The sequence below is a fragment of the Apostichopus japonicus genome, chromosome 5, assembly GCF_037975245.1.
Source record: "Apostichopus japonicus isolate 1M-3 chromosome 5, ASM3797524v1, whole genome shotgun sequence".
Lineage (NCBI taxonomy): Eukaryota > Metazoa > Echinodermata > Holothuroidea > Aspidochirotida > Stichopodidae > Apostichopus > Apostichopus japonicus.
The window spans coordinates 19845314-19866631 of record NC_092565.1 but is presented as its reverse complement, the minus strand read 5'-3'; the positions used below and the strand labels follow the sequence as shown (position 1 = coordinate 19866631).

Genomic DNA, 21318 nt, shown 5'->3' with positions numbered 1-21318 from the left:
AACAGTCGTAGCTTCACTCTGAGAGCTCCTCCATCAAAAGTGTTGCTGAAATCCTTGTTAGCAGACTTGTACTATAAAATGAATATATTTAACTGATGAAATCTTTTGCCATCATATTCTGTAAAATGTGAACTTGGTGAGCCTATAGAGTTCCTAATATAGTCATTTGTAGCTCATGGAGAAAGGTCCCGACAGTGGTTGGATCATGGAAGTACTAACCTGATCAAATATGCAAATCAGTTTTAATAATAAGTACAGTATTAATGACATAAAGATAAAAGGGATCCAGGGAATAATTAAATATTCAATGTTACTGTCCTTTGAAAACTTTTTATATAACTTTACACAAAACTTTAAATAAGAGTATTTTATATAATTTCAGAGCTTTTCCCTGCATTAACAGCCTCACATAATCATGCCATCTGTAAACAAGCACTTTACCAACAAATGCATTCACTTCAAAACGATTTGAAAAATGTTGATCTGTTTGAGATAACAGACTGTTAGGAAAGACTAAATATATATACTCAACTTTGGGTAGTTTAAGGGCTGCAGATCTAATAAGACAGACAGTGATTTTGTCATTGACGTTGTCTACATCGTATACCACATATTAATTATGGGGGCAACAACGTTCCTTTATGTGAAATTTTTAACAGATATTTACCTTTTGGGGGGGGGGGGGTTTGCTTTGTTTTTATTTTTTTTTTAGGTTGGCCAGAAAACTTGATCAAAAATACCAAGTTATTATGAAAATAAGATTGCAATTAAACTAACTCATTAAGACAAGTTTCTAGAATTTTTTTTTCACCAAATGTAGGTTAAATTATCAACATAACTATACCTACAGTATGCTTCACAACATTTCATCATCCAGAAACCCACATAATATTGACCGCATCCAATCCATCAAACTAGACATTTTTTAGAAATGTTTAACTTTTACTTCATTTTTTTATGAATAGAATTGGAGTAGACAAGAAAAAAATTTGTTTTACTGCATATATCTTTTGAAACAATTAAACAATTATCTCAAGTCATATCTCAAAATGATGGTTTCAGTTTTATTGTATGATTTATAAATTTATATTTTGTGTGAAAGGAATTGGACTATGCAAGAGAATTTTTTTTTTAACTGAATGTATCCTTCAAAACAATTATCTCGAGTCATATCTCAAATTGATGAGCTTTCAGATTTAGGGCAAATTTGTTTCAAGAAAGTCTCTACAAAGATTGATGGCATGTCCTGTCCATAGAACCCAGATACAAAGTCATAGTACATACTGTACATTATTTGAGGATTACACTAATCAAATAAAAGGGATGTAATTACAAGTTGTTTGTGGACACATTATACCAGAATGCTGGTTACAAGCAGGGTAAAACATCCCCCCCCAATAAGTAAATGGAACATCATTCATATCAATGTAATTATGGTAATGTAATAAGTTTTATGTTCAACACAATACACCAGAGTGCTGGTTGTATACGTCTCCTTAAAAAAAATAGACTTGATATAAAAAATATTTAAAACAAATACAATGTCCTCTGCTAGACATACAGAACCTACAAGTAATAATACATCATCAAGGATTTCCTCAACGCAATGGAGAAAAGGAAGTTGATGTAAGCATTTGGACATCAAAATCCTTGTTGGTAATCACTAATGTGTTAATGCCTAACATTTGCTATTAGCAAGCAGGCTTAACTCTTTCCTGGTTAAGCAATTGCATCTGATATAATTTGGCTAAATGCAATAAATAATATGTACTTATGGTTTGTTCTCCGTCACAAATCATCAAATTCATGTGCAAAGTTAGGGAGAAGGGAATCCTTTAGGAGCTATGCAAAATGGGCAACTTGCTTTATACAAGCTGCGGCTAGTGCAAAGATGTATATTCATTTTTTTACACTGTAACCATAGAAGTTTATGAAAGACAAAACTCACAGCCATTAGAACTACTATATATTTAACAAACTTTTATCATTAAATTATTCCCCGTGAATGTATACATAATACACACAACCAAACTTACACGATGAAAATGTATGTATATATAGCCATACAATGTAATACAGTAGAAGAGACAACATAATTTCTAAAGTACCAAGAATTTAACAAAGTTATATATAGACATTGACAATTACACCGACCACCCATGTGTACTACGCATTACACTATAAATATTTAGTTATGGTACAACAGTAGAATTCTATTAAACCAAACTGAATCGGGTGAACAAATCTATAAAGGAATACAGAAATGAATGGGTAAAGGTGATTTCCAGTGGAATGGTAGATTTGTCTAGGAAGAGCTGGGGCAGTGACCTTCAACAGGATATCGTTGGAAGTGCAGACCAGGAATGCTACCGATTATTATAAGCTAAGTAGACTGAAGTGCATGTACAGTATATACGAGATAGGTTAAGAGAGAAAAATAAAGCCATGGAATTTATCCACATAACAAAATGTGGTGCAAAAACAATAAAATCAATCAAATATATACCTTTTATAAATTTTTTGAACACAAAACATAAGTGTCTTCCAGCCTCTTAGTACACTCACTATCTAGAAATTAACTTAACAGCATGAAAATTGTTAAGTATTCGTTTTTCTTTTCCTTAAATTTGTACCATTTGAATGGCCGAACCACAAATTTGGTTGTCTGAAAAAATATAGCAAAATAACAAAGAATGACCAATATGTAAACTGCAGGAGAGATGTGTAGGTTTGGTGATTGAGAACACCAGGCATTGAGGCATTATTTTAATTACTATTTTGGTATCTCAGAGAATAAAGGGTGATACTGTACCAATCAATATTTTCACCTATCTGGGGATATTTTGATGACGATACAATCCGAACTTGATTTTAACAACCAGTCGTCCACCGGACAACCAATCACAAAAGCTGATTTTGGTTTTCCAAACAAAAATTTGCTGTCTCGAACGACTGGACAACCATTAAAAAATTTGCCCGGAAAGGATCAACATTAACTGTGTAAAATAGTACTCAAGTTTTGTGTTTCTGCAACAAACACAACATTTTGGATGAAGTGAGTATATAGGATAAGATTATTTTCCTTACGGGTTATACATTGGTACTACAAATACTTTTGATTCTGTTTCCACGCCACTTTCAAAATCCTGGGCTGTGAAATCTAGCAGCAAACGACGGACAAAATGAGACATAACAGTCCCTCTGTTTTGTCATTTAGTAATCAGTAATCAGACAAATAGACCAATAGGCAGGAGTTTCAAATTGCAGCTCAGCAGAATGAAAGGGGGAAAAAAAAAGTAATCAAGATAAAATTGAATGGAGTCTATAAACATTTCCAGTTCACGTCAATTTCGACGTTTCTGGAATCAATCAGAGAGCACAGTGAAACGACTGATTTTCTCCCAGAACAATTAAAGAAACGGATTGATTGTTGATGATATGACTTGCTTGATGATAATAACGCACAGTATCACTGACAAACACAAGTAGAACCGCAACAAATTTAGAAGCCGTTTTATTCCTATCAAATGACCAATTAATACTGATGGACAATGTGTGGGCTTTGTGGTCTCTCTAGTCCAGCCAAACTATTACATAAACTACCTAAGATTAATCTCTCGATTATACTTCAATAGCAACCGAGGCCCATTTAAATCGGACCACAAGCACAGTGTTGAACCCAGAGCTCCGTGTTAAAATTTGTAATGTAAACACAGCTCGTGGTGATCTTCAAACGTCCTGCGTTGTTGTTTGTTGACACATTAGTGATATTAGTGGTCGACATTAGAGACAGCGCTGTACATCACAAGGTTTACAGCTTCATGCTTTTTCTTCTAGTACAGAAAAACTCAACTTCCTGTTCGGTGATCACGAGCGAGGAGTCTGATAGCAAGCATCAGTGATTGGTATGTTCTGTGATTTCATCATGACAGAATATTCCTGAGGCAATGTCAATAATTCCATTTATCACAACCAGTTTGCTCAAATTAAACTTGTTACATGTGACAAGTTGGCCTCCCTCATTTAACCATTTCTTTTATGTTTAAAGCAGCATTTTGCATTCAAATGGTTTCTTAAAAGAATTTTTTTTTTTTTTTTTTTAGTTTTTCAATTTTTTTTTTTTTTTAAAGTATTTTTTGAAATATTTTAAAGTATTTAAGTATTTCTTAAAATAAGATTGCAATTAACCAAAACTAAGACACCAAATGAATGCAATTGAGTCAGTATTTTAATAAATCTAATTCAATCCTCAACATTTCGTTGGCCGGACACTTTTCATATAACTGTAGTATCAAAACACATGGAGAAACCAAACTTCAAATAATCGACTTTTGCTTCACTACTTAAAGTGAAACTGGACTATTAAACAGACTTCCTCTGAGTGTTGGGATTTTAGTATGGACTAAAATTGCAATATTAATCAATTTCAACTCAAAAAAGTGACATGAACACCAGCTGATCTAAGATTATGGTTTTCATAAATTGATAGCAACAATTGGTAGTATAATTTTCTACAATTCCAACACAAAGCAATCATCCCATTTAAGAAAGAAAAAATGGATAATGACATCAAGGCTAAGTTTAACTCATGTAACAGATAACAAAGTTAGGTCACTTCTTAAATCACTTAATAATATTTTGTTATCTTGTGTTATTATTTGCTTTGTCTGATATTGAAGTTCAAAAGCCAAACAAAACTGTCAAACTAAGTGATTTGATTACAGTGTTTACTTTATTGTTGCGATAAAATAAGACTGCTGCTTCAAAGTTTAGGATTTAGCGTGGTGCTTTTCACAAAGACTCAAACCAAATTGTGGTTGCCTTGACTGGTATTTTCAGTAATTACCAAGCAAATATAGGCAATAAAACAACACAACTTGAATTTCCTATTATTCTATGAAGCTTTTGTTTATAATCTTTACAGCAGACAGTAAAATGCAAGGCTGGATGGACTTTAAACTGGAACATAGTGTTGTATCAACAACCTCCAAGTATACTTGAGCTTATGGTATTGACATCCTTATGTATTTTCAAATTTCAAGTAGATCTTTCAACATCTTTCAGAATGTTATTCTTAGCCGAAATAAAAATCGAAGACGAAGAAAAGAAAATAGACACTGACTACAAATTTTAACAAAGACAAAGCTCATGTTTATTTGATTACAAGAACCAATGGGAAACTTTTCCTTCATTTTTTTAAATTATTTTTGGGGGAGGGAGGAAGGTGGGGGCAGGGAGAGTGAAGGAAAGGTGGAAGGAGAGGGCAAAGAGATGTAGAGAAGGAGGAAATGGATAAGGGGAAACAGAAAAGCAATTTCTCAAATAGATGCAGGGGGCTGATAGGGCTAGCTGTGCCACCTCATATCTCACCCCGACTGTACTCAAACCCCCACATTTATTGAGTTACCCTGTGTTTATATTGATCATCTTAACTGGATTCTTACCTTTCTGGGTTCGATGAAAGTGGGAGGGAGACAACCGCCAGTTGTGTTGTAATGGTAGGCGCAGTATACATCTCTCAACTCTCTGCGACATTCAGCGAAAGACACCCTGAGAAGTGAAGGAAAATAAAATGAGGACATGATAAAATTGAAAAAAACTTACCAGGTTTGGTTATTTACGTGCTACGAGCTTACCTGTCTCCTCATAATTCTGAATAACCACTGTGGTGTGGTTACACTCTCATGGGAAAGCAATGGACTTTAATGGGCAAAACTTGTGAGGGAAGCCCCAGGAAACACAAGGACGTTATAAAGGTTAAAATGGTCCAGTTGAATTACTGATCCCTAGCAGACATGTCACTATATTTTTATGGCATATGCCCTACCCCCCCAAAAAAAACTGAGTCCTCCCCCCCTCCAGGTGCTCTCATCCGAAATGAAATTTTGACATGTTGACTTCTACTCACAATAATTTTCTTCTGTCTTCCTCCAAAAATTGGGCAGATATAAAGTTTCAAAGAATATCCTTCAGTAATTACGAAACCAACATTACTAGTGAACAACTCCAGCACTGATATATATGATGTGCAGTCAGAGACTACAACTCATCAAGTTTCCAAGAACTAGATTGGACCGATATATATGATAGCTCCCTCTGTTGATTTTGGGAACGACTAGAGGGCCCCATTCCAAGGTCTCCAATTTTTCTTTAAATCAATAAATATTTTATCAACACTGCAGAGATTCTGTGCAACCTGACTACATTTTGGCATCATCTATCTGTGTAGTAACTCTGGCTATTTTGCATACTGTACAGTAAAATCAATGTAAGAACTTTCTATGTGATACCCACTTTAATACACTTATTCCACATTCCATATTCCTATGATGACATGAGGCAATTTTCTTCAATGGAAAAGAAATATAAGCAGGGAGTGGCACTCGACTAACGTAGCAGTGAATTCACAATCTACACAAACAGGAAAGAAATCTTGTGTGAAAGAGGAGCCTTCATACTGTTATCTGAATAATCATAGAAATGTTGGAAATTTCAAAGATTTTATTGCATTCCATCCCATATACTCCCTGTCAGCTGATTTGTAACTCTAGAAGATGGGTTTGAGCTGATGCTGGTATTAGCTTTTCCTTAGGAATAATTTGCCTTTGCTTTATACTTGCAGAATACCAATGAAATTCCCCTCTCGAGAATAAAAACTGCATGATTGCTATAAACTGAATACTTATTTGGGTTATTATCTCAGAAAGCATCCCAGAGCTTAGAACTACATTTCCACAAATCTTGATGGCTTCAGACATTCAACCGACGACGACACATTAGGTTGCTTTTGAGTATTCCGTCCTGATGTAACACCTTGAAGCAATCTACAGTATGGTTGGATTTTGAAGCTGTTAATAACATTAATTTTGTGAAGCTAAATATCAAAGGTCTATTGATACCTAGCCAATTTGCCCCATATTCAGTACATTTGCTTTGTGTGTGATAATCTGATTCAAAATCTGTTGAATTTTTTCGAAGATCACAGGAAGTCACCCTTCTACTGTAGCTTGTTTTACCTCATGAGTATCCCAAAACTACCATGTTTGAATATTTACAACTGATTACATTACCTGTCTCCCCACAACCTCAGCACTATCACTCTACTGTGCCTAGAGTGAACTGGTAATCTTTGTAACACTGTACACCCTCTATGACCCAACCCTCCCAGTCAATGGTATTTCTGCTCATTCTACCACCCGAAGTGCTTAGCAGGTGATATTCCACTGTCTGTATTTTAATCTATTTGAACCTGACTGAACTGTTGATATATAATCAAGACTTGGTTTGGTGTTTACTGAGGAATTGGATCATCTTTGCGCATGAATATTTATATCACATGGAGATAGTTAAGAAGAGTGGGGTGAAAATAAATACAAATACAAATAAATACAAATAAATACAAAATAAATACAATGACGACACACATCCTCATAACACCCTTGTAGTAAATATTCATGCTTTCAATTACTTGTCTATTCCACTTTGTTAGCAGTGCTCAAGCTACAGAGTGTATTTTGCTGAGCTCTACGAATATTGACAAAAAATAGATGTATTACAAGATATGCAACAAAATCTTCACCAGATATCTAAATATAGTTTAACTGTTAACAGGAGGTGATTGGTGCAGCTAAAAATTGTTCAATAAAACCATGGAAAATATATACCAAATACAGTAGATGTGTTCATTCCCACCACCCAAACTCTGAGAAGTGTTTGCTTTTACAACAAAATGTTTACACAACACCCTTTTAATAAATGTGTACAGTTTGCAAGAATTCGTTACAAAACATCTTTCATGCCTTTATATTTCTAGTTTAACATGATCCAGAACCAATTTTCCCATCTCTGTCCCAAATTCTCCAAATTTGGGTTGTCTCTGACATTTGTTTGCTCATATTATAGACTTAATTTACCACTTTAGCCAAGAGCAACCACTTCTATAAAATGGTCACAATTTGCTCATGAAATGACAAACACCTTTTTTCCCTGTCTTTTACATTTTTTAAGTGATTTTTCCCGCAAGCATCGTTTCCAATAGCTCTTTCAGACAGATACTGTATATATGAAACAGCCATGTGTCACTGCCTGAAACCTGTTCAACCTAGATATTTAGTTGTTATTCATAGCAGTAATTGTATTTCATGCTTTCTTTGACATACTTATTTGTCAAATAAACTAAAACTATGACCTAGAAGCCGGAGAAATGAACCATGTCCCACAAGGTTTGTCGGAAAATTGCTTTCTTGGCGGATTTACAAAGTTTGTTCCAGATATAACCAGGCATTTTTAGAACAAAATATGGGACATTTCTTCTGATTATGTGGGTTATATCCGTACCAGAAATAGGCGCATTTCTCTGGCACAAGAAGAGTCATGCTGCATTGTTGATATAGTTCACTAAATGATATAAATAAACATTCACTCTTGCTGTAAACTTGCTCATCATTTGACACATTCTTGTTGTTGCAACACTTCACTTTCCTCAAAGTTTGTCTCGTTAACACACATTATTTAGAGGTTCAGTTTGTTAGAACTACAGTATTTGTTTTTGCTTAAATTTGCTGAAGGAAGTGATATTTTGATAGATTACTTTTAAAAAAGTCATCAGTATTACCTCATAATATGCTAGAAGCCATTTAATTATGGTCACCTCAAAGGATCTTAATTGTCTGAGATGTTTCAGTATCTAAGATTAACACTCAAACAATCTGGAAGATGAATTGGAGAGTGAAAACACAGAAGCAACTTCTGAAACTTTTATCAGTTTGTTAGCAACTCTAAAATTGAGACCTTTTCTGATGACCTTTAATATATGTTGTAAGATCCTTCATAGAGGAATACATGACTGATATCTTTCAGCCCTGTAGGCTTCGCTGATCAATCACGGAACCTACCTTCCCAAGATGTTCCAGAGATCATTAGCTATATCTCCTTGGGCTGGTGCAGGAACTGTACACCATCCTCCATACCTGTAAGATAAAAAAAAAGACAGTAACAACCAATTAACAAACACTGAAAAAATATCATGCACTCTGAACATTTGTCTTTCACAAGGTACAAATGGAATTGAAATTTTAAAGGAAATACTGTAGCAGTCACTCCTCTCAGGAATATACTGTCTAAGAAAATAGCTGCCCATACCCCCCTATCCTCTCCTTCCCTCTAAATCAAAATAACTTGAAATATAAAATATTGAGTTGCAAATTTCGAGAAAAACTTTTCCTTTTCAATAGAAATTTTTTAAGTTGTTCTTACAGACAGGACTTGCTGATGATTGACCAAGTTATTCACCAAAACAAGCATCTCTATTCTACCGATGAAACATACAGTAATTACTGTACACCAATACGCAATGAATTACACGACTAAAACACCTTAGGACAATAATACTATCGCTGCAGATGCCCATAGGCCTTGACTAATTTGCATCAGGAATTGATGGCAGAATTCTCATCTCTATAAGCTGGTAATGCCAACTTAAAGTAGTAGATTCAGAATGAAGAGGAAATTAATTCGGTGATCCAAAGTGGGTCATCTAGCGGATGCAGTGCTATAATTTTACATAACCGTCTTTTATGTAGTTTATAAAGATATTAAAGTGCATAAATTCACTGGAGATGGGTAAGAGAATCTTTTTCAATTCAATCTTATTTTGGGCAAGGAGAAGAAATTGGTAAAGATCATACAAACCATTGGCTTAGACTCAAGGAGAATCTGGAGAAAAGTGGAATATGATTAATTGTTAAGTTAGTAACGGCATACAGCAGCTAATGCTTTGTTACTTTGAACAGTGCTGGACTCCCCCTTGTTTATTACAATATAGCTCTATGTTATAATAAATTGGCACAACACAGCGCTGTGGTCTGTAGATGAGGGTTCAAAGTTTTCCCACCATAACAATGACTAGAGTCATATACTTGTGTGTCCTCTTGATGCAACTTGGCAGGTACTGTGTTGTCAATACCACAGCCCTCAATCATGCACAGAAATTCCAATATGGAGCCAATGTTCACTATCATATGGTGCTCAATCAATGTAAAATACACCTGTTAACCTTTTGACACCAGTGAGACTACACTCTCTCCCCCTTACAAGCCACCACCAAACACATGATGCAAGAGCATCTCATGGAGATATTGGCTTTTCCACAATCATTTTCAATGAATGCTGTGCCCACTGCTATATTCAATCTTTTCATGCTGATAAAAATGAGTTATCAGGTGGAAGTGAGTTTATGGATTTCATATTTCATGGTTCCATATTATATTAAATATTTTTCACATTCAAATAATAATGTGAACCTTTGACCAAACTACTATAATATGAAACCCTGACTCCAATTCCCTCTAGGGTTATTTTCACAGATTATTTAGATCACAGTCTGCAAAATATTGTTGTATGGTAGGATTGACTAGAGAAATCTATACAAACACATTGTTATTCCATGAAAAGATTTCTTCTAATAACAAAGTCCTATATTTTCTATATCTCAGAGAAAGGTTTTCAATAAGGGTTATATATGCCATGATAGTTTTACATTTGATGTACATGTAGATTAGTACAAGGTAAGGAATTCACCAGATTTTGCAACAGTACCAATTTTACAGTGCCATTTTTAAGGAACACACAAGATGGTGAATGTTCCAGTGAGGAAAATTTGTAATTGAAACAGTTTAAGAATTTTGACCAAAGGTGACCGTATTTGAATATCTAGCATATTTGGGGCCAATAGAGCATACCTTTAATATACAAGTGCACAAATGTGCAGCAGTTTATGTACGCAGGAACCATAGTATTTTACATGGAACAAAGTTGAGGGCCTTCAAAACTGCGACACAAAACTTGAACACTAAATTATTCTGGATGTGTTGTGCACAACAGTTTAAGTTATGTAATTATGTGTTAAATTAACTTCTTTTGTCTGATTCTGACATACATTAAAGCACAATATTTCATGTTAAGCTGATCAGAAAACTTGTATAGAAATGCAAAGGATACCAAGTGTTTTGATGAAAGTTTCCAAAATTCCAAAACTTACTGGTTTGCATATTTACAAGTGACAAGCTTACTAAGCAAAAACCTTCGCAGAGAAAGTTAGTGTCACAGGGTCGGAGGGAGGGTAAGCGCCCACAGGGTCGCAGAGAAAGTTAGCGTCCACAGGGCCGCACAGAGGGTTAGCCCCCACAGGGTCGCAGAGAAAGTTAGCAAAGTTAGAAAGTTTCCAAATCTGATAACTCTTTACTTCTCACAGTTTGGACTTTGGAGTTATTATATTACATATTTTAAAATTGAAAAATTTTCACATTTGTATATTTTAAATTTGAAGAATTTGTTTGGTATAATTTTCTATTTCCCATTTGCAGTTTTTATACAATTTATTGTCAGATTGTACAAATTTTCTACCCTTTTTCTACCTTACATTATTGATTTATATCATGTTTGTATGTATTTTACTGTAAAGCGCCTTACTGTAAAGAGCAATTTCTGATTGGATAAGGCGCTATAGAAATTTGGTAAAATAAATAAATAATATGTTTAAGAGCAACAAGCTATCTTGTGTACTCACAACTACATAACAAAACAGGTCCAGGCACTCTAGGTGGTGGAACAAGAATTTGGCTGATGGCTGATACCAGAGGCGACTTGTTTTCACTAAGGGAGTAATGTGCTTCAAGTTATTGGATCCCAGTAAACTTGGTCAAGCAAGATTGCTATGGTTGTGAGGAGACAGGTAAGCTATTTTTTTAGGATGCAAAATACATGTGTTATGTATAAAGTTGATTTCTCATTACAACATTCTCAAAGAAGTATTATTTTATCGATATATGTGTATTAATCTTGCCATGTACATTCTTATTATTTAAAATTGAGGCAATTTGGTATGTTTTGAAGAGAATTTTGCAACTTTAGAGAAAAGCAGATGAACTAATTTTGGCAAAACGTAACAGGACAGTTGACAGAACACTTCCCCCTTGTTCTAGCAGGCAACCTTTACAACCAAATATCTGTAGACATGGGTAGACACTCTTTACCAAAAATCACCCAAGATAAAGAGTCTGGGCACAAAATGTCAAATCCCAAACAAAGTTCTCATCCATTCTCAACCCTAGTTCCCTTACATTGAGACTGTAACAATGTGATGATGACAGTGTTACACTGTTATGTCAAGTGAAGTACTGTAGCTCATAATTAGTCCCATTGAAAGAGAATACAAAAAAATGCACATGATCTTGGTATGCGACTTGAAATGGACAGATTATAGATATTGATTCTTCCACACAGCAAATGCGAACGCTGTAAAACTGGTTACACAGACGCTGAATGGCACCCAGGCATGCTAATGTTACTATATGGTCTGGTATCATTTCCCTTCATCAGCACTATGCAGTTTCCTTTATTACTGTGCAGTCCTTCAGAATCATCAAGAATATATTGTACAAGACAGGATAAGTATATATCTTCCATGGTTCCTCATACTGACCTATCTTTCAATAACTCCAAACTTAACTTTCAGTTCACTGAGCTTATCGGCTCTCACTTCCTATGCTAAAGGTCTGAAACAATGTCAATGCCATTTGGTTCACTTTTATGTTAAACATATGTGAAAATAACATAGACTAAGAAAGGGGGGATGATGGGAAACTGTAGAAACCAAAACCCTGGTTAAACTGTTTTATATCTTCTTCTTTGTGGGTTAAGAGTTTGACATAGAAACACCCTATACTATATTTAAAGGAATTGTCTGGTGGAAGAATTTGATACATTGTCCTTGTAGTTATTATTTTTCTCTTTCAAACCATGTAAAAATTGTCGCCATTCGACGTTTTCTTCTTGTGGAAATCTGGTTTTCAAATTCACCAGTTTCTCACCAAAAGTACCGTTTGTTCGAACGCTTCAATATGGTGATTGACGTAGTGCTTGCAAATAGGCAAAACAGGCGACTTGAAGTTAGCACTCCCATTTCCGCAGCAAATAAACTCACGTGTAAGCACATTGGATTGCCTAATATATATAACGTACATACTCGCGAACGTATATCCTACGACGCCCAGTTGGTGTACTTGTATAGCGTTGCACATAGTACACTCACACTCAAACCACAGTTCATAAACTGTTCTTCGAAATCGCTGAAATAAAATTCACGGATCAAATAAACAGTAAAATGAAACTTGAAAAGTATTAGTTACACCGAAAGAGCAGAATGTAGCACCGAGAAGCTTAGGCTTCGCAGAACTGTCCGATTGTAAACGTTAGAGTAGCCTATACACGCGAACATTCTTCGCGCTGGAGCTTGATATCGCGATGCATAAACAACGAAGAGTCTGCTGTTAAAACTTATCTTGTGTTACACAAAGACCACGAAACCACCGATCTACTACATATATGGCGGCTTAAGGAGTCTTTGAAATCATATCTAATTTATAAGAAATTTCACCGGAAATTATGGAAGAAATTCATCGGAATCGTTGTCAGAGCAGAATGTAGCACTGAGAAGCTTAGGCTTCGCAGAACTGTCCGATTGTCAACGTTTGAGTATAGCCTACGTAGTACATACGAACATTCTTTGCATTGGAGCTGGATAGCGCGATGTAAAGCCTAAACAACGAAGAGTCTGCTGTTAAAATTTACCTTGTGTTACACAAAGACCACGGAACCACCGATCTAGTACATGGCGGCTTAAGGAGTTTTTGAAAACATATCTAATTTCTAAGAAATTTCACCGGAAATTAAGGAAGAAATTTATCTGTATACAAACGCGGTTTTTGTTGTGATTACCGTATAGGTACTGTGCGGAGGGTGGGTTATGACGCAATCTGCTATGGCAGAGCTGACGTCACGTATAGTACTGTTCAAATCATTTTTCAAATGTCTATCCATAACGATTAAAAAATCGTTTCTCTGTCAAACGCAACATTAGCGTTCTCATACTTTGACAACATGTTTGGAAAATTATTTACTATTTTTTAAGGTAACTTCTTTGGGCCACCAGACAATCCTTTTAAGTATTAGAATAGATCTTGTAACTCTTCAGCATTTCTCTGTTGCATGGATGATTCATTAAAAAAATCAAAAAATCTCCCTGGTTTGTGTATTAACAATCGACAATTACTAACCTGTCTCACAAAGCCTGTGAACAACTCAAAGGATACTTATGCAGCACTTGAAAAGCCTTTTGAGAAAGCTTCATCCAGATGATGAAGTCCAAAACAGTAAGAAAGCGTCCAAAAAATGCAAATGTCCATAGTTGCTGTCAATGGTGTTATGTCAAACACTAATATAGTGTCGTGAACCCTGATGTATATTTAGTATATGCAGATGTATGTAAAATACTCTGTTAACTTTTCCATTAAATAATTTCCAGGAATTAAACATATATATAAAGAGTGTGATTGGCTGCTGCTGTCTTGTGACAGAAACATTAAGTAATGATTGGATCAAAGTGAAATGTCTTTTACCTCGTGTATGGCAGTTTGGAGGCCAATTTAGTCTTACTGTACATACCTTTACCGTGTAAGGTCTCTGTGTGTGAAAGGCATGTTAAACATATTAATACCACTGATATATGGTTCAATGTATTAATTCTAATCAATCCTGTAAAATATAAATAGAACAATATCATTATATATATATCTCTGTTGCACTGGTCATTTGGGAAATTTGTGTCATCCCTGCCACGCGACCAACGAAATCTGCCTTACCGGGACCGGACGGACGTGACAAATGGGTTTATATGTACTACATAGTAAGTATGAATCTGAAGACTATAAAGTAAGTTGCAAATTACAGCATAGTAATGAATATACCCACACTGATATCTTAACTATACAGTTGATCTGTAAAAAAGTAACATTTCTTGTCAATTTTGTGATGATTCCCAAACACCTTGGTCCATAATCACACTGAATAATTTAATTTCATCAAAAAAGTCTACCCTCTCAATCCTCCACCAAGCTCCGTAAGTACTTACACCACCCCCACCGCCTCCCCCACCACCACCACCTCGCCCTTCCCAGGACAAATTTAAAGGTTCTCCACACAGATTTCATAGGAGCATGTACAGTACTGTTGTCATCAGTATAAGTGACATTTACTGCCAAACTGGTCAAAGGAACTCTACAGTACATCCTGATTGGTATCCGGCTTATCCGTAATTTGTGTGTGAGTGTGTGCAGACGATACAAACATGTAAACAGAATCAACTTAAGAAGCGCACACACATATATATACATACATACATATACATACATACACTCACTATAATTACATTACTGAGTCTATTCGGTCTTATTGTGTTCTTCCTTCCCAAGAGGTTATATTTAAACTTGGCATGTGTTATACAGTACAGTACACATAAATATATACATAGTAAAATATATTCTACAGTATTTGGAGAATGGTCAAATATATGCACTACTGACAGACAACCGCAGGGAGAGTTGCAAAGCAGGTCTTTATTTGTTCAAACTCAACTCTGGGGGTCACTTACGAAAGGCTGTCAAAAATTCCAAAACTTAGAGGATTTGGATATTTATGAGTGACAATCTTTACCTGTCTCCCCACAACCTCAGCACTCTCGTTATAACGTGGTGAGGTTGTGAGAAGACAGGTTAGTGAGGAGCAAAGTAAATCTAATGCTGCTTTAAATATCAGTGACCAGCTATATTATTCTTCTAATGCTAGACTTATTTCAGTATTTACAGTATGAAGAAAGTTTTCCTGCATTAAACGTGAATGGTCACCAACATTGTTGTATGCTCATCACTATCTTGACTTTAAACACAATAGGATGTGTTTTTATCATATTACATAACCTGTAGTTCTTTTAGATATGTATTTAAATTAAACCCATGGTGAGGACTCCTCCCTGCAAAAGCAATTCCAGGGTTTCCCTTCCAGGGGATTCATTTTGTGAGAGGGCCGTCTCTGTTTAACGCGGCCGCCTCGCAACAATAATATTTAGCAACATTGCTGTCTCACTGTTTCAGAGAAAAAATCAAACAATTTGCAATCCAATTTTTTTTCAACCCATCCCATCATCTGACATTAAAACATGTATAGCAACAATTCAAGTTCTTCTTCACCTATTTAACATAGCATTTTTTATCTAATTTATTGCTAGGACGACTGACATTAGGATGTTTAACAAACCCCCCCCCCCCGGGTATGCTCATGCCCTCCAGTGTCATAAACCAGTTAACGCCTCTCAAACGAAAATACAAGAATAGTACTTGTGTTTTGTGATTTTCTGTGAGTTAAGATTCATTGTGATTATGTACATGCATAACTACTGTAAGAAGCCACATGTAATAATGTTAAGTACAGCATAATGTACTCCATCTGCTATTCTTGTGATGATAAGATGTTAACAAACTAGAGCAGATAAGATGTTAACAGACAGACAGACAACAACATGCAAGCTGTCTTGCCTACAGAGCTCTAGGGTAGCTCTAGAGTAGCTCTAGGGTAGCAAATAGGGTACTCCTACTGTAGGGTAGCCCTAGGGTAGCTTGCTTTCCAGTCTGTGGCCAGTAATACTGTACTAAGCAAAACCTTCTTGCTTACAAGAAATGCTACTCAACTGTCTATGTCCTTTTCCACTATGCAATATCACAAAGGGTGTGAAATTTGACTGTCTAGTGTTATTGTTGGATCTACAGTATAGAGACCGGACACCTTCTGAAACTAAAAAGTCAAAGTCAAGCACTAAATAAGAAATAACAACCTTCACAGTTTAAAAATAAATCTAATGAAGATGGCATACCACTGCTCCCACAAAACTACCCTTAAAGAGTTTATCATACTGCTTCACACTTTTCACATATGATCAATTCACTGCACCGCATCTATATTGGGAGAAGGAAGCTCTGACTGTCTACAAGGATAATTGTTTTGCCCCCATTTTCATGGTGATCCATAATTCCATAACCTATGAATTTTAATGTAAATGCTGTATGGAAACTTCCCCCCCCCCCTTCCAGACATAAGACAAAATTACCCAACTATTCATACATTCTCCCAACACCCCACCCCAACCCCTTCCCATAACACCTTCTGGTGCACTTACTGGACTAAACAACACTTGAGTCCTACTAGAACTGTCCTCTGCCCTATTGTACTCGGTAGTCGAGCTGCATTTAAGTGCCGAAAATATTAGTACAGAAGTTTGCAATGCACAGAGGATTAATTTTATCCATGGGTTGCAACCTTGTCATTTTTCCCTCAAATAAAAGTCACCCAGATTCTGTCCCCAAGGTTCGAACCTCTTCTACCATTCCTGAACCCCTCCCCCACTCCCCCCACCAATTTGGAATGTTACTTTGAGTATGACACATAATTATGTGTAATGCTGTTTTGATTTTTCATTTTTCTATCATTACTACTTACTATCAAATTATGGCTATCGTTACAAAATATGCTTTGTTTCCTATTTCTTTTACTTATATGACACTGTTTACAACCATTCATAACCTGGAATGGCGTGAAAAAATCTTGTTTTTATGTAGTGGCAGCATTGTCAATCATAAATTATCACTATTCTACGTACTGACCCTTTTGTCACTGCATTGCCAGCTTTCAAAATCTTCAAACCACTAAGCAAGCTAGCAAGCAAGACTACAGTCATTGGTCTGATGGAGATGGTACATTGTACCCATAAGTGTAAAGTTGACTTTCCATGTAAGGTAATCAAACTAGGTTGTTAACTTAAAACAGCAGAACTACAAATTTTTCTTCTTTTTTTTCCTTCAAAATTGTACCAACTAGAAGTTATGCTTTACTGAACTTTTCACCTAGCCTAGAATTTCACAAGTTTGACACCTTTTTTTGTTTGTACTACAAAACACCATTGTCCCGAGAAATTTATGGTAATATTGCTGAAAATTAACTTGAAGTCTGCAAACAGTAACATCCTTGGACATATGCACATTTGGTTATTGGAGAGTCTGTCCACAGTATGTACAAATAGATTCAATACATGTGCAACACTAGTGCACAATAACAGCACAAAACATATATACAATGTGTAAGTTGTACATACTGTGGGTTAAAGCAGGATCTGGATGAAAGATGAATAAATTAATGAAGTTTCTATGGATTTCACCATTTTCCAGTAGGAAAACTTGGACCTATCTGCCATTTGACATTTTAAGAACGTAACAGTCGGCATGATTCCTGTGCCTTACATGTTGGCTTGCCCTAGATACTATTGCTTCTTAATGTAACAACAACTGTCAACAATCTACAAACTGATGCACTTTACTAACCCATTCTCAATAGCTTCCATAACCCGGCAGACAATCGAAAAGAAAGGGAATCGATTAAAATAGTTACCAAAATTTTACAAAAATGATGAAGTTTTACTGACCCATTCTGAATAGCCTCCTTAACGGGGGGACAGTCGACTCCAAATATTTCGTCCTCTGGCATCTGATGGAATGCGATGTGTGCCTCTGTATCCGTCGACTCTGCCGCATCGTAGACCAGATACAACGTCTGGTCCCTCTCTCTGCGTGCCACGGCAAAATCTTTGCTCTCCGTGATGTAGTCTCCTTCCATGCTATCTTTCGCGCAGGTCACAGAAATGAAGAACATTTTCCGATTTCCGGGTACCGGATCGGCGGCACAGAGTTCCACCGATATTTTGAACAGGCAAGCCTGATGACCCAGGCACTGCAGCACAGGGTCGCAGCCCGTCCGACTGAGCCGACTCATAGGGTTCGGATCTACCACCGCCTCTTCGTACTCCTTCTTCTTGACCTCGTCCTTAGAAAGTTTTGGCATATTCATTTTGGGATATTTCCTGCTCGGCCCCGTGGGTGAAAGCCCCTGATCGTATTTGTCTTTGAGAGTAAACATAGAAGTTTTGGTATTCCAGGGGACTCTTAAAACGGATGATTGCACTCCTCCGAACCTAGGCTCTACAAATGCTATAAAGTAACCCCGTGGACATGTAAAATAGGCACGTTGGTTTTCAGGCCATTTGTAACTGTACTTTTGCGTATCCTGCCAGGGATTAACATCGTATCTCACTTTCGGCTGTTCGGGAGGCATTAAAGGTCTCCGGCCGGCCTCGACGTTACCGACCGGCCGTGGCCCCCCGTCGTTTACCTTGGCCACCCCGGCCTGATTGGCCTGTAACCGTTTTGAGTTTCTGCCTGCTAGAACTTTTGGAAGAAGACCTCTCCTATGCAGGTTGGGATATTTTTGTTTCAGTTCTTCATTAATACCATCATCCTCCTGACACACAACATGATCGCATACCATGAGAGCGAGTGTCAATATAACCAGCGTACTATGTAAACAACTCCTCCACTGCCACCTTCTCGCCACGTGTACCTCCCAATTTCTCTGAATCTTCCAATTCCCTCTGAAAATATATCTTATGAAGATATTTGATGTCACCAAAGTCCTTTGATATTTACAGCTTTGGTTGGCATGATCGTTGAAAGCCATCTTGTAAAACTTCAGATAAAAAAGTTAAGAAAAAAAAAACTAGGTAAAACCTGTGAAAAAGGAAAAAGAGGAATAAATTAGCCGTTTCAGTTGATTGCGTTATAAATTCAAGCAATTTATAAAAAGGAAGAATAGTGCTCAGTAAAACTTGAAAACTTAAGACAAATATAAAGAATATTATAAAGGAAATATAAACAATGCAGACAAATTACGAAGTGTGTTCTGTTCCTTGTTAGGAAGAAGAAAACAATTACAATTAACAAAACTAGAGCACCAATGGTGCAGAAGCTCATACCTTTTCGAGCTTAAAAATGTAGGGCCCACAAAACCAATTTTGGGCCCGTGAGGGATACCCCCCCCCCCCTCCATTAGCAGAATCCTGGCCACAATTTCTATTTTCCCCTTTAAATCCTATTTTACCCACTCTCTCAAACAATACCACTGACCTACCCTATTAAACTTTCTCCCATCTACCTTAGCAGACATAACAAGCACTCCCTACAAGGCATAACTTCACAAGCTGCCTACATGTATACCTCAGGCTCAAAGACTTCTAAGAATCGCCAAGTGCTGATTGGCTATAGGGCTCTCATGCTTACAGTTCAACAGTTAATAACAACTCCCAGTCCTGCTTTAATTCCACTAACAGCCTCTGCAGAGCTTAACCACAAATGTAAACAAACACTGCAGACACTGGGAGACAAATTAAAGGAGCTTTGGCAAAAAGTGAAGGCTCAGATTTTTTTAAACAATGGGGATTAACTGTAATTAATTAACTTTTGACCAAAAATTTTTAGGCATCACCTTATTCATACACAATCCAACAATCATCAGTTCAACTTTGAATATGATCCATCAAAATCTTGAGAAGATTGAGATATTTGAAAATATTACAAAGAATGACCCCCGATGACCCCCTAAATGACCTTTGACCTCAATTTTCCGAACACCCCTAGTAACTCTCATCCCGAGGAACATTGTGACCAAGTTTCATTATAATTGGCCATACACTGTACGAACAGGAGCAATTTGAAAATATAGGGCCACGGCCCGGGCCACAAAAGACCCCTAGTTGATCTTTGATCTCAAATTCATGAACACCCTGAAGGTAAAACTACCATAGTACTATCGTGACAAACCCTCAACATTGTACCATGGAATCTGTAGGAGAAGAAGCATTTTGCGTATTTCCACAAAATGGCCCATTACGGCCCACAGGTGACCTTTGACCCCAAATTTTGGATCATCTCTGATGGACCTATACCTAATGGTCCTTGTGTCCAAGTTTCATGAAATTCCATCAAACACAGTGCGAGTGGGAGCGGTTTTACCAATTGTTGACGGATAGAGTGATAGAGTGATAGAATGATAGAGTGATAGAGTGATAGACGCCGCACTGTAACAATAGCTCACACCAGCATGCTGGTATGAGCTAAAAATTGAAAATAACAAATGTTGAAATGATAGAAATATTATAGCAAAGGCTGTAATTCTCTCCGAATTGAATAAAAAATGAGCAGCTCTGTATATTGGTGTATATATGAGTTTTTAAAAAGGAGTCTTCTAAAGGTAAGTTTAATTGCAGCATATCTTAATGCTTGTACTTTGTGTTATTGTAGAGAGTGGTTAGGTTACAATGAAAGAGATGACTTCTCCAATGATAAGTATTCTTGCTATTCTTATGAAATCATTTCTTGCAGCGCCTTGACATAATTAAAAGGGTAAAACTTGTCCAAGGCAGAACATTTTTGGTACATTATATGAGAAAAATGATCAGATTTCACAAATAAAAGTTTTCATAAAAACTCTCTTCTCAGATATTGTAGTTCAGTAAAAAGGGGAAAATCTCAAAATATATACAAAAGA

At 36.4% G+C, this 21318-nt stretch overlaps 1 protein-coding gene across 1 annotated transcript in view; it reads right to left on the bottom strand.

Moving 5' to 3' along the window:
• Positions 1 to 21318, bottom strand: part of LOC139967968 (uncharacterized) — a 110742-nt gene that overhangs the window by 86532 nt on the left and 2892 nt on the right. Inside the window, exons 2-4 of the mRNA XM_071972217.1 lie at positions 18365 to 19502; positions 8895 to 8969; positions 5445 to 5550 (exon numbers count right to left, since the gene is read on the bottom strand). Of these exons, the coding sequence (XP_071828318.1) occupies positions 5445 to 5550; positions 8895 to 8969; positions 18365 to 19452 (1269 nt within the window). The 5' untranslated portion in view covers positions 19453 to 19502. The remainder of the gene's footprint in view (positions 1 to 5444; positions 5551 to 8894; positions 8970 to 18364; positions 19503 to 21318) is intronic.